Source organism: Lotus japonicus, chromosome 6, assembly GCF_012489685.1.
Source record: "Lotus japonicus ecotype B-129 chromosome 6, LjGifu_v1.2".
In the NCBI taxonomy this organism is placed as follows: Eukaryota; Viridiplantae; Streptophyta; class Magnoliopsida; order Fabales; family Fabaceae; genus Lotus; species Lotus japonicus.
In genome coordinates this window covers 40,187,201-40,200,171 of record NC_080046.1, presented here as the reverse complement: position 1 = coordinate 40,200,171, position 12,971 = coordinate 40,187,201, and the positions used below count along the sequence as shown (strand labels likewise).

Below are 12,971 nucleotides of genomic sequence, written 5' to 3'. Positions count from 1 at the left end.
CAACAAGAAAGCATACCTCTCCCTAGTGACATGCCAGTACAATCCATAGCCACTGACCCTCCTAACCTAGACAGAGAAAGTAAGCAACTAGGAGATACGAGGTTGGAAGTAAGCGGGGGATCTTTACCTAATGCAAAAAGAGGGACCCACAACTCAAATACCCCTTTGGGGGCCTACTTCCAAGGGAACTGGCACTCCTCCACACCAATGGGCCTCAGTGCTTGTGATGAGTGGCCCAGTATGACCAGAGTGGATCTCAGGACACTTACCATCCAACCAGGCCTGGGTCCACAAAAATTGGAACTCTTGAGACTGGAAAGGGAAGACATTGGGCTCAAGGAGCCAGTTATTATAACAGACTATCCAAGTCCAACTAAGGGGGGCACAAGCCTCTACTCTAGCCAACTATCCAAGGAGGAGGTGGAGAAGGGCAAAAGATCTATAAAGATGACTAGCTCCCATGTTATCAGGAAGCCCAGGGATAGAACACAAAGCACCTTCCCTTACGACAAATCCTCCACAAAGGTCCACCTCTCTCCAGCTGAACCAATGCAAGTCCAAGACTACATTTGGAAGCCAAGACTAGCACCACAAAAGCTTGTCCAAACACCATCTTATTATGTGGAGTTTCCACTTGAGGAGGAGAGAGATGACTCACCGCACTCGCCAGGTAAAGCCAACACACCTCTGGTGGATAACACAGGTTCAGCAATTGAGAAACTGACCCTCAAGAGAGGCAGGGAAGGGGGCGAAGGCTATAGTGAAGAAGAAGATGTTGAGCCAATAATAGAAAACAAACTCCCAAGAGTGAAACACGCATTGAGACATGAAGACAGCACACCCAACAAATCCAAAGAGGCTAAGGAGGCGGGCCACCCCATGCCCCCAACCTTCCAATGAGCTACATCAGCTGGAACTGTCGCGGAATTGCTTCTCCCGCAACAGTCAGAGAATTGAAGCAACTTTGTAAGGACTACACTCCCTCTATTGTATTTCTTATGGAGACTAAAATCCAAAATCAAAAAATTAGTAGATTAAAACAGTCACTCGGATTTGATAATGTCTATACTGTCCCCCCCAGAGGTTTATCAGGGGGTTTAGCCCTTTTTTGGAGAAAAAACATGCAGGTTGAGATTTTGGAATGGAGCCAGAACTATATACACACACTAATCCATGACAGGGAAGAAGGAACAACCTGGAGCAACACCTTTTTCTATGGAAGCCCAGAATTTGCAATCAGGAGACACCAATGGGAGGAGCTCAAAGCCTTACAAACAAATCGCAACAGACCATGGAGCTGCATTGGAGACTTCAATGAAGTTTTACGTCCCCAAGAAAAACAGGGAGTTCTTCTGGCTCATCCCAACCGAATGAGGCTTTTAAGGGATTTCCTTTCTGATACAGCAATGATGGACATTGAGCTTTCTGGATGTCAATTCACTTGGCAAGGGGGCTGCAGGAATAATGTGATAATCAGAGAAAAAATTGACCGGGTCACTGCAAATTGGGAATGGCGTAGAATATTCCCTCATGCACAGTTCCTGGCTATCCCCCCATCCACTCAGACCACAGCCCCATTGTAGTTACGCTCAAGCCCAAGACAAGAAGCCCCGTCCCTTTCAAATACGAGGCTTACTGGGGAGATCACGCAGAATGTGGCAAGATTGTTGAGACTGGCTGGAAACAAGAAAACAGAGGATCCTCTTCCTGGGATACCATTGAGAAAAAACAGAAGAGAAGTAGCAAGAACCTTCAAAGATGGAGCCGCACCACCTTTAAAAGAGCTAATAAGGAAATCTTTACCCTAAAGAGACGACTCGAATGCTTGCATGCTCGCCAACCTTCCAACCAAATTCTAGAGGAGATGAGGATGATAAAGAAAGAAATCTTAGAACTATGGGCTCAAGAAGAAAAATACTGGGGACAGAGGGCTAGGCTCAAGTGGATTAAATGGGGAGATAGAAACTCGAAATTCTTCCACGCTACCACTGTCCAGCGTAGGGGAAGAAATAAAATTCTCAGGATCATGGATGATGATGGGCGGTGGAGAGAAGGCACCAAGGATATCCTAACGGCGGTGGAAGGCTTCTACTCTAACCTGTTTACCTCGTCGGGCCCGAGAGATATCCACAAAGGTATTAGAGCTATCCCACGACTGGTGAATCAGGATTGCAATGATGGAATCAACCTCTCCATTTCAGACGAAGAAATCAAGTGTGCTGTAGACAGCCTAGGCGAACTCAAAGCCCCTAGGCCTGATGGGCTTAATGGGCTATTCTATAGGCAGCATTGGAACACAATCAGAAGTGAAGTGTGTGATGCGATACGAACCTTCTTTCAGGAAGGGAAACTACCAAGCTTTATTAATGAAACTCAAGTAGCCTTAATCCCAAAGGTAGACAAGCCTGAGAAAATCACTCAATTGAGGCCCATTAGCTGCTGCAACTTTCTCTACAAAGTCATCACCAAGATTCTTGTGAACAAGCTAAAGCCTTTTATGAACTCCTTGGTCTCACCAGCTCAAAGTGCCTTCATCAGTGGAAGACAAATACAGGACAACATTCTTGTAGCTCATGAAGCCTTTCACTTCCTCAAAAAGCCCAAGCGCTCTCAAGGAGATTTCATGGCTATCAAATTAGACATGAATAAAGCTTACGATCGCCTTGAATGGGACTTCTTACAAGCTTGTCTAGAGGCCTTTGGTTTCAATAACAAGTGGGTTAACAGAATTATGACCTATGTTTCGGGGGCCACGTACCGGTTCAAAATCAATGGGGAACTGAGCAAGAAAGTTGTCCCTCAAAGGGGGCTCCGTCAAGGAGACCCCCTCTCACCTTACCTGTTTGTACTTGCAGCAGAAGCCATGTCTTACTTGATGCTCAAGGCAGAGGAGGATGGCTCCATAAAGGGTCTGAAGATGGCCCCCAATTGTCCCCCCCTCACCCACTTACTTTTCGCTGATGACTCGCTTTTTTTCGCTCATGCCACTGCCAGTGAGGCCTACCAGATTGTTTCAGTGCTTAACGACTATACCTCCGCTTCAGGGCAAAAAATAAGCCTGGAAAAATCTGGGATTATTTTCAGCAAGGCTACCAACCCTCATACTAAAAGGCAGGTTGCTGACATTCTTCGTATGGGAGTGTGGGATTCCCCTGGGAAATACCTGGGCCTCCCTGCGGAATGGGGGAGATCGAAGAATGCAACTCTGGATTGGCTTAGAGCAAGGGTATTGGAAAAAATCGATGGTTGGAAGGAGAAGCTTTTAAACCAAGCTGGAAAAGCTGTGCTCATTAAAGCTGTACTGCAAGCAATCCCTAGCTATGCTATGTCCATCATTAGGCTTCCAAAAAACTTTTGCAGCTCCATTTGCTCTCACATTGCGAGATTCCGGTGGAGGGGACCGATGAAAGAAAGGGGCATTCACTGGAAAGATTGGAACTACATCTCCAAAGCGAAAAGCAGAGGTGGGCTTGGCTTCAAGGATTTCACCCTGATGAATACTTCTTTGCTTGCTAAGCAAGCTTGGAGGGCTCACAAACAACCTCATGCCTTCTGGGTGGGCACACTGAAGGGCCTCTACTTCGCTAATACTGAATTTCTGCAGGCCAATAGGAAGAGGGGAACTTCCTGGGGTTGGCAAAGTTTGCTACAGGGTAAGGAGCTTCTAACGACGGCAGGACTTTGGCAGATTGGAGATGGCACTAAAGTTAACGTGTGGACAGAGAATTGGGCCTCAACAAACAAAATCCAACGGCCACAGGGAGCTGACCCAGACATGAAAGTACAAGACCTCATGCTGCCCCAGCAAAGAAATTGGGATATGAGAAAAATCCTTCAAATTATGCCAAGACCCCAAGCCCAGATGGTGGAAAGGATCCCTCTAAGTCTTTTTCACGAAGAAGATTCCCTATGCTGGCCTTACTCAAAAGATGGAGAGTTCACTGTTAAAGCGGGATATCAAGTTGCCTATTCAATCTCTCAATCTGTCAACCTTCCAGAGGAGAATGATGCATGTTGGAAACATATCTGGAATCTTAATGTACCTGAGAAGATTAAGATGTTCTTGTGGAAGTGTTGCCAAGGAGCCCTCCCTGTGAAATCAATCCTCTACCAAAGGCGCATTGCCCAGGATCCCCTTTGCCTCATCTGCTTACAAGAGAGGGAAGATATTCTTCACGCTTTAGTGGAGTGTTCCTGGGCCAGGGCTGTCTGGACAACATCAATGCTCCATCTTGGTGACCACACTCCCAGACCTTTATCTTTCAAGGAATGGTTTAACAACCTGATTGAGGGGCTGATCTTAAAACCAGAATCCTTTGAGAAGGGTATGACCACTATGGCCCATTACCTCTGGGGAATTTGGAAGGACAGGAACAAGTCTTACTTTGAAGGGAAGCCCCCACTGCCCGCAACCACAAGCATGAAAACCAAAGCTATTCTTTCAGAGATCCCAGCTGAGGATACTAGTAGGAGTGGAAATCCCTCTCCCTCCACGAGGAACCCATACAAATTCCAGATTACTTGGAACCTTCCCCCGCCAGGTACGGTCAAGATTAACGTTGATGCAACCTTCTTCAAGGAATCAGGAAAAGGGGCAATAACAGTGGTTATCACAGACAACATCGGATCCTCCCTCCTCTCCCACTCTAGAGTCATCTCCGCGCATTCCCCCTTGATGGCTGAGGCTTTGGCTGTCAAGGAAGCCCTCATGCTAGCAGGGAATTTGGAGATCCCCAGGATCTTTGTGGTTTCTGATAACCAGACGCTAGTCTCACTTATTAGGGAGCACAGAGTAGATTGGAGCATTGCCATTATTCTTCGGGACATTCAGAGGATGAGAGCCTCTTTTCGAGTGTGTGGCTTCCTGTGGACGGCAAGAGAAGGCAATCAGCAGGCACATAGAGAAGCAAGGAGATCGTTTATGCAACAGGGCTGACCCAGTCCCTGCTTTGGCAATTACAGTGTTTGTGATGACCGTTATCTCCTAGGATTGTGCTTGGTTTTAAGGGTTTGTTTTGAGTTATTAGTGCTTCCTTGGGCCTCGTTGCCTAAGTTTCTGTTACTTTGTATTGTCTTTGGGCCTTTCAAGTAATTGGAATTATGATCCATTGGCCAAAAAAAAAAATACACAAAACATCAGACATAGAGGAAAATGATACCACACTCACTCACTGAGTCACTCTGCCTTCCTTGTCTGCTAGGGTTTTATATTCTCTGAGCCGCCACCCCCTTGGGGGTTCCCCTTTTCCTCCATTAGGGAGGCCTTTTTCCCCACAATAGGTGGGTTTCTCCCACAATAGGTGGGTTATCTTTCACTCTAGGTGAATATGCTACCCAATAAGTGGGTTTCTTTGCTGTTTTTCCCCTCCCTTGTATATGGTTTCCTTCCATCTCTGTTGGCTACAGATCTGCTCTCCCCATGGGTCTCTGAACGCCCTCGCCGTGCAACCACCGTCGTGCCGTCGCCGCCACGCTCTTCTCACGCCACGCTCTTCTCACAACCACCACTGTGCCACCTGCAACCACTCACCACTGCGGCCTTCACCTGCTTCCACCAACCACCAACCGAAGCCACCGCCGTCTACAAAGACAACCTCCAAGTTGGTTTCTCTCAGATCTCATCGGATTTTGGGTTGAGCTTTGGAGCCTTTGCTGTTTCCGTCTCCGCCGCCGTTCCACCGCCATCTCCTCGGTGGTTGGGCGAGGGTTCATCTGACCTATGGTTCATGGGCTGGGCCAGTGTTACAGGCTTGGTCCTCTTGGGCTTGTTGCAAGTAGTGTTATTTTTAATCTCCTAGTTTCTAACTTTGGGTTAGGTGTAAAAAGGAGTCATGAGCTCAAGTGTAAGGAACTGACTTGTATTTCTCTGGCTTTGCCAACCAGTTGTACTACCCTTTCGGGTTATGGGCCTGGCCCATGTTATTAATGAAATGATTATCTTTGACCAAAAAAAAAGAGGAAAATGATCATTTTTCGGATGATTACAATTCTTACCTAAGTTTGGGTGCTTGGAAATCACTATTTCTCCTCTAAAAAACTCTACTTGAAGAATTGCTTCTTTTCCTTGAACTGGAAGGTCTATGAAGAGCTTGCTTTGAAGAGATTTTAGGTATTATCCTTTCTTCACCATTTAAATGCACATTGCTCTTACTCTTATTTACCCTTAATTGCTCGTTGTAGCATTATAAACATTATTATTATCTGATCGGGATAAATCTGACCCCTTCCCCTGTTGCCGCCTACGTATATAGGATATTTTAAGAAATTAACCTTATAATAAGAAGAAGCATTAGAAACAGATTCATGAACTAGAAAAACAAGAAATGTAGATACTGGGTGCCTTGTCTTTTTTTTCTCCTTTCTTTTTTCCTTCTCCTGTATGTTCCATTAATGTAGGTTAAGGTTTTGCCTTTGTTTCACTTGCTTGGGCTTTAGTTTTTTTTTTTCTTTCATGAATCTTCTTCCTTTTATTTTGTATCCTAATTGGGCCTCTCGGCCAGTACATTTATTTTTCCCTTTCTTATTAATAAATAAAGAACATGATTAGAGCTTATTTATTTACTAATAATAGTAACCGAAGAAAAGGCAAAATGAAGAAACGGCAGCAGAAAACACTTGAAACTTCCTTTTCAATATCCATAAATTAACGAGACTGAAACACCTGTGTTTCTTCTCAAGTCTTCCCTCACCAAAAAAAATAACCACCACTGTCATAATTCTGGGAGGCTTAAATGGAGACTCCAGTCGAAGTCAAACCAACTCTTAGGCAAGATCTTATACTAGATACTTCAATTTTTGTTCTTTAATATTTAACTCTCTTTTGTCTTGTCATTTATTCATAGTAAATGTCCATTTGTTTGTTCCATAACATAAACATATTCCCTCGTGGTTTTTTTATGACTATAATAAAGTTTCTCCCTCTAATGTTCTCTCTGACTCTCTCTCTTTATGGGCAGTGCATCTGGATTCTTAGATGACTTGTCTAGCACTTGCAAGGTGAGTTCTTTTTCTCGTTTTGATGAACCCTTTGTAAAGTTATTTTGAATTTTGAATTTGGGGTGATGTTTTACTTTAAAAAAAATTTGTGTTGCATTTTTTCAAGACTAGGAGTTTCCAATGTTTGTGGGTGTTTATGATTATGAATGTTCTGTTTTGTTAGCCGTGTCTAAAATTCAGAACTTTTTGATTTATGCATTTGTGATGTGGGAGAGATTTGGTTAATTTTCCACTAGACAATTGATGGCATGTGAAGTTTAGTGAAAGGGTTCAACTTTCAAGTGTCAAATGCCATAATGTTTGATTGTTCTTTTCCCCTTTTCTTTCTGTATGAGTCAATGTTTCCTTTGGAACATTTTGAAAATAATTCATATAATTGGAAATATTTGGCTACTTGTCATGTAATCATAGTGCACCATCCACTATCTGTGTCACAGATGGATTGTCCAAATGGAACACTATTGCACAAGTCTGAGGCTGAGGTTCCATTTGGCCCTGAAATCAATTTTCACCAGTCAGAATCTACTCTGGTGGGTGTTCATGGATCACAATCTGGAGTTTCGCGGGCTGCTCATCATCAAACGTTGAGGGGTACGATTTACAGGAGCATCCGGGTTGTAGTTTTCTCTAACAGATTCAACTTGCTTATGCCTTTTGGGCCTCTTGCAATTCTTGTACATAATTTGACTGGTCATAATGTGAGTTTTAATTCTTGTAATTCTTAACTTTCCCGCACTTCTGGTTATATATCTTATATTGATTTGTTAAAGTGGACTGCAGGGATGGGTCTTTGCTCTGAGTTTATTGGGTATAATGCCTCTGGCGGAGCGGCTAGGTTATGCTACAGAGTAATATTGCATGTTCCCTTCAATGGTTTTCTCAAGATTTTCACTTTTTTATGGTTTCTGACCTTACTCTTTTATTGGTCTTATATAGGCAGCTAGCATTTTACACTGGAGATACTGGTAAAGTAATAGCATTCTACTCAATTTATCTAACTCTAAATCAGCCCAGAACAGATTCTGATTTAAGTTAAAACACAGATATTGAATGCAATACAATATGTTTGCGCCTGTGCATTTTTGTTACCAGTTTAATAGATGTTGCTTTTATATGTCTTGGTAACTAAGTACTAGGAGAAACCTCTCTAGCATATTTCATTTGAGAATATTTATTCCATGCTGTAGGAAATATATGGATTCAATAAGCATGCAGTATCTAAGTGGTTCATTATTGTTTCTAGTCATATGCTTGGTGTGGTTTGTTTCTCATTTTATTCTATTGCATCTTGCAGTTGGGGGTCTCTTAAACGCTACGTTTGGAAATGCAACAGAATTGATCATCTCAATATATGCACTGAAAAGTGGAATGACTCAGGTTGTCAAGCTCTCTCTACTGGGCTCAATTTTGTCAAACATGTTGCTGGTGCTTGGATGTGCATTCTTATGTGGTGGGATTGTATTTCATGAGAAGGCGCAGGTGTTTAATAAGGTAAACATGTTAATTTTAGCAACTTTCATAATAATCCTGATTTTCATTTGTAACCCTTAGCTGATTCAATTTAGCATCCAGGCAACTGCTTCTGTGAACTCAGGATTGTTGCTGATGGCAGTCATGGGCCTATTTTTTCCTACTGCTCTACATTACACACACACGGAAGTCCATTTGGGGAAATCAGAGTTGTGGCTTTCAAGATTCAGTAGCTGTGTCATGCTTGCAGCCTACACTGCTTACCTATTTTTTCAGTTAAGAAGTGAAAGAAGTCCCTACGTCTCTGTGAACGAGGTTAGCAGTCTTATATCAAGTTTCATTTTTTGCTTCCTCAGTTATTCATTTTCTTTTTTTGTGTGCATATGTTGCTTGTGGTATGGCACATGAATATGTGATAATGTTGATTTGCTTGTTCTATAGGTAGGGAATCATAGTCAAAATTTTAAGAGGGGGGGAGGGGGGGGGGTGCGGAGCAGCAAAGTCTCAGTAGGAATTTATTCGGAAGGCTTGTTTGTTATTTGTTATAGCCTTTAAGAGAAACTTCATTGTACATTCAAAAGATCTGTCTGGCATTTCTTCTCACTTCAGGAAGGGGGATTAAATGGAGGAAGATTATAATTGGTGCCATGTAGTTCTAAGCTTCATGCTGATCATTAAGATTGTTTCATATTTTTATTCCTTGGAATTATTATGAAAAAGATTTATCTCAATTGCCAGAATATTATTACCTGTAAGTGAATAGATGCAGGTGAATAATTAAAATAACTATTACATTGTTTTCAATTTTTTTTTAATTGAAAACAATTATATTTCTATTCAACATTAATTTTTATATTTTATTTGACTTTGATGTTCATTATCGGGATAAGATATTTTATCATATGTTTTATTTATCTCCTTTTCATGCTTGAATTAGCATTTTGGCTCACCAAGATGTGTTACCGTGATGTGAATTCAGGAAGAGGGTCAGAGTGGAAACGACTCAAATGATGAATCTCCAGATATTTCTAAATGGGAATCAATAATCTGGCTTTTAGTTATGACTGCTTGGATATCAATCTTGTCAGAATATTTGGTTGGCGCTATAGAGGTGGATAATGTTCACGTTGTCAGCTGTTTGAGATTTTTATGTCTGTTTTCTTTTTCTACCATTGGTATCTCTAGTCACTGATATATATTACACAAGCATACCTTTCCAAATTGTATTAGTAGAAGTTAGTGGAATTGAAGTAGATTCCTTGAGAGTTCACATTTCTGACTGATAATATATCCACTCCATAGTATATCATCTTTATATAAGTCTTCAAATGCTGGTTTGTCAAGAACTAAGCTGTGTTTATCATTAACAATACCTAGATAATGAGGATGATCTACATTTATTAATATTAGAGGCCTTTACTTATAGATGTAATGTTTCTGATGTTAAACTATTTCTGTCCACTAGTTAATCTTGATTTTGTCTTTAATTCATTCGAGTAGTTTATCTTATTCTTCCTTGATCATTGCCTTTGTGCTTAGCTATATGAGGCCATTCAACATATGCAGTTTTGCATTTGAAATGAAAAATGTCATGTCTTTTCAATATTTTACAAAAAAGGAGAAAAAAGACTTGCCTAAGATGTCATTGATGGGTTTTTAATAAATTTTAGTATTGTTCTTATAAGTTCACTTTTGGAGGAAATAAATCTTTCTGTTTGATAAACTGCTTCACAGGGAGCATCTACTGCTTGGAAAATTCCAGTAACATTTATTAGTGTCATATTGCTTCCACTGGTGGGGAATGCAGCTGAACATGCCAGTGCTATAATGTTTGCCATGAAAGATAAACTTGTGAGCTTTCAGTTTTTGTACTCACAGTCATAGAAAGAGAGAGAGAGATTCAAATTAATAGTTTTTATATTCCTTGCAGGACATTTCCTTAGGAGTAGCAATAGGGTCATCCACACAGATAGCTATATTTGTGGTAAGCATTACACTTTATGGATTAGATTGAATTACTATCTAGAATTAGTTTTGCTTTAGTAAATAGACAATGCTTTCTCTAATTTCAGTTTTTATGCGTATGTGGATATCTGTGCTGTTATGCAAACATGATAAGTCTTAAAGTGGAATTTAGTTAGTGTCCAACACATTGAACTTTATTGAAAGGTTGGCATCATGTCAGAAAAAGACAGATTTTTTTTTGTAGGATTAACACATAACAAGAATATCTGGATTAAATCAAGTCATGAAACAACAAAATATATTCAGCTTCTTCTGGTCTGCCCTGTGAAATTCCATTTCTATCTTGGACGGTTTGTTCATTAAAGAATGACAGATGCCTCCTTACAATACAATATTCTCTCACCCATTCTCTACGGCTAGTGAGTTGAATTTTAGAGAGCCGAGAAGGGAAAAGGGAGACCTATGAGAAACTCTCCCCTTGTTTGTGAGTTAAAAAAAAAAAAGTGAAGTTAAGTTATTTGGGGTTTTTGTCAAATTTCTGAAAACCTTCCAAGTCCATCAAGTTATTTCATTGAGTTTCCCTGAATTAGGGATTTTTGTCAAAATTTGAACGGCTTAACAAGTGGAGAGCTTACCCTCCCTAGAATCAAAATTATATTTCTCTTGTGACTCGTCTACCCTCCCTCCCTCTCTTCTCTCTGTGAAAGCTAAGAAATTTTAGTATGGCTAGTACATGAATCTATGAAAGACCTCATAATTCATATTTTGTAATGGAGAAGAGTGAGAGTTTGACTTCTTTAATAGCATATAGTTCTGTATCAGTTTTCAACTTCCATCATCTTTTTTAATTATGATGTTATCTGTTTCCTTAATACTTTCCTTTTGATTATGCAGATACCATTTTGTGTGGTTCTTGGATGGATAATGGGAAACCCTATGGACCTAAACTTTCAACTTTTTGAGACTGGATCACTGTTTCTAACTGTTTTAGTAGTAGCCTTCATGTTGCAGGTTTGTATTCAAGGATAAAAAAAAATGAAAGATAAATTTGTGTATGCGATCATTATGGTATTAGGAGCCTCAAACATATTGATAATAAACTCCAATTTGATTATCACTGTTGTTGATAAAAGTCTCATTTTGACATCTATTATGCTTTTGCAGGAAGGAACTGCTAATTACTTCAAAGGAATAGTGCTAATTTTCTGCTATCTGATAGTGGCAGCAGGTTTTTATGTACATGTAGACTCATCAGTGTAGGTTAGGAAATAACTTTCACATCACGTTTAGTTTTCTCTGGTAATTTCTATTTTTTAAGATGAGGTTTGTTCCCTGATGCAAATGTGAGGAATTAGTTGTGCTTTGTAGATGTCATAGGTATCTTGCTGGTCAGATTGCTTTTTGTTCTAAACAAGGTTCAGTTTCAACCTATGTATGCCAGAATATGGAGAAATGTAATTACTAATAAGGCAATATAAGGCAAGTCCAATTTGAGTTGGCAAAGTATCATCCTAAACTTCATGATACACATAAAAGTACAAAAGTTCTTGGAGAAATTAATTGGTACACTTTTGTATAGCTGAGTTCCAAGATGAACAACTTTTTTTTTTTAAGGCACAAGATGAACAACTTTATGTATATTTAGAAGGGCTAGTTTGTTGAGTTACTTCATGGCTACCTAAGATATTTTCCTAGTTGAATGACAAATATGTTATGCACGATGATGTGGTGTTTGGATACCAGTTGAGTATAGCGTGAACGTACTTTCATTTCAATTTATATGAAGAGTTTTGCTGACTTTTTGTCTCAAAGTGTGGGCTAACATCTGCTTGCACTAGTGTCCTTGATATCTTAACATAGTCAATATCATCAATGCCAGCAATGGAACAAGGTAATGTTGTCATAGCTTGCAATGGTGAGAAATATTTTATTATGAGCAAGGAATCTTGTGGCCATAGCTCCAGAACGATTGTTTAGACATTGAGTTACTTGAAAGGGAAGATTAGAAGATTGCACACAAGTTGTAATTCAGAAATGTCTCGTTTGTTTCCACAAATTAACAAGAGCTTACAACTTTGTCCCCTTCCTTCTGTTGAATCATTCAACTCAACTTAAACAATTCAACACAGCCAAATTCTGGGTTCCATCCAATCCTAATTTAAAGGTTATTAATAGTTTTTTTATTGGCTTGAATAAGCTTTTAGTTCTCAATTTCATACTCAAATTTGGCTTTAGTCCGCACCATCTAATTTTTACAGTTTTGCTTCATGCTTTTACATTATAACTTTGGATTTAATTTCTGCTTCACAATATGAAGCAAAATGTGTCACACATGATTATTCTGGATACATGACAATGCTGATGTGACCCTCTATTAGGTTTGCATGTCAATGTGCCACCGGAGCCGCCGCCTATTGTTACACGTAGCATTTGTGTTAAGAAAAGAAGATCATAAATGCTCCATTGGTTATGCATGTCAACTGGTCATGTAGTACCAGTACTACTATTACCATCACACCTTCCAAAATAATCACACCGTT

General features: G+C 40.3%; 1 protein-coding gene across 1 annotated transcript; it reads left to right on the top strand.

Moving 5' to 3' along the window:
• Positions 1–6,595: 6,595 nt before the first annotated feature.
• Positions 6,596–11,987, top strand: LOC130723927 (vacuolar cation/proton exchanger 5-like). The gene is made up of 12 exons (XM_057575077.1): positions 6,596–6,766; positions 6,957–6,996; positions 7,434–7,694; positions 7,777–7,844; positions 7,933–7,961; positions 8,291–8,487; positions 8,569–8,781; positions 9,446–9,577; positions 10,201–10,317; positions 10,397–10,450; positions 11,326–11,442; positions 11,596–11,987. The coding sequence occupies exons 1-12, from the start codon at positions 6,732–6,734 to the stop codon at positions 11,689–11,691; spliced, it is 1,359 nt and encodes a 452-aa protein (XP_057431060.1). The 5' UTR covers positions 6,596–6,731; the 3' UTR covers positions 11,692–11,987.
• Positions 11,988–12,971: the final 984 nt, after the last annotated feature.

What these genes read in the sequence shown, in the direction of transcription:
- LOC130723927 (XM_057575077.1), top strand. Translation starts at nt 6,732, where the DNA reads ATGGAGACTCCAGTCGAAGTCAAACCAACTCTTAG. An exon ending in GAAGTCAAACCAACTCTTAG is followed by an intron (nt 6,767 to 6,956) that starts GCAAGATCTTAT and finishes CTTTATGGGCAG; the next exon opens with TGCATCTGGATTCTTAGATG. An exon ending in TTGCCATGAAAGATAAACTT is followed by an intron (nt 10,318 to 10,396) that starts GTGAGCTTTCAG and finishes TATTCCTTGCAG; the next exon opens with GACATTTCCTTAGGAGTAGC.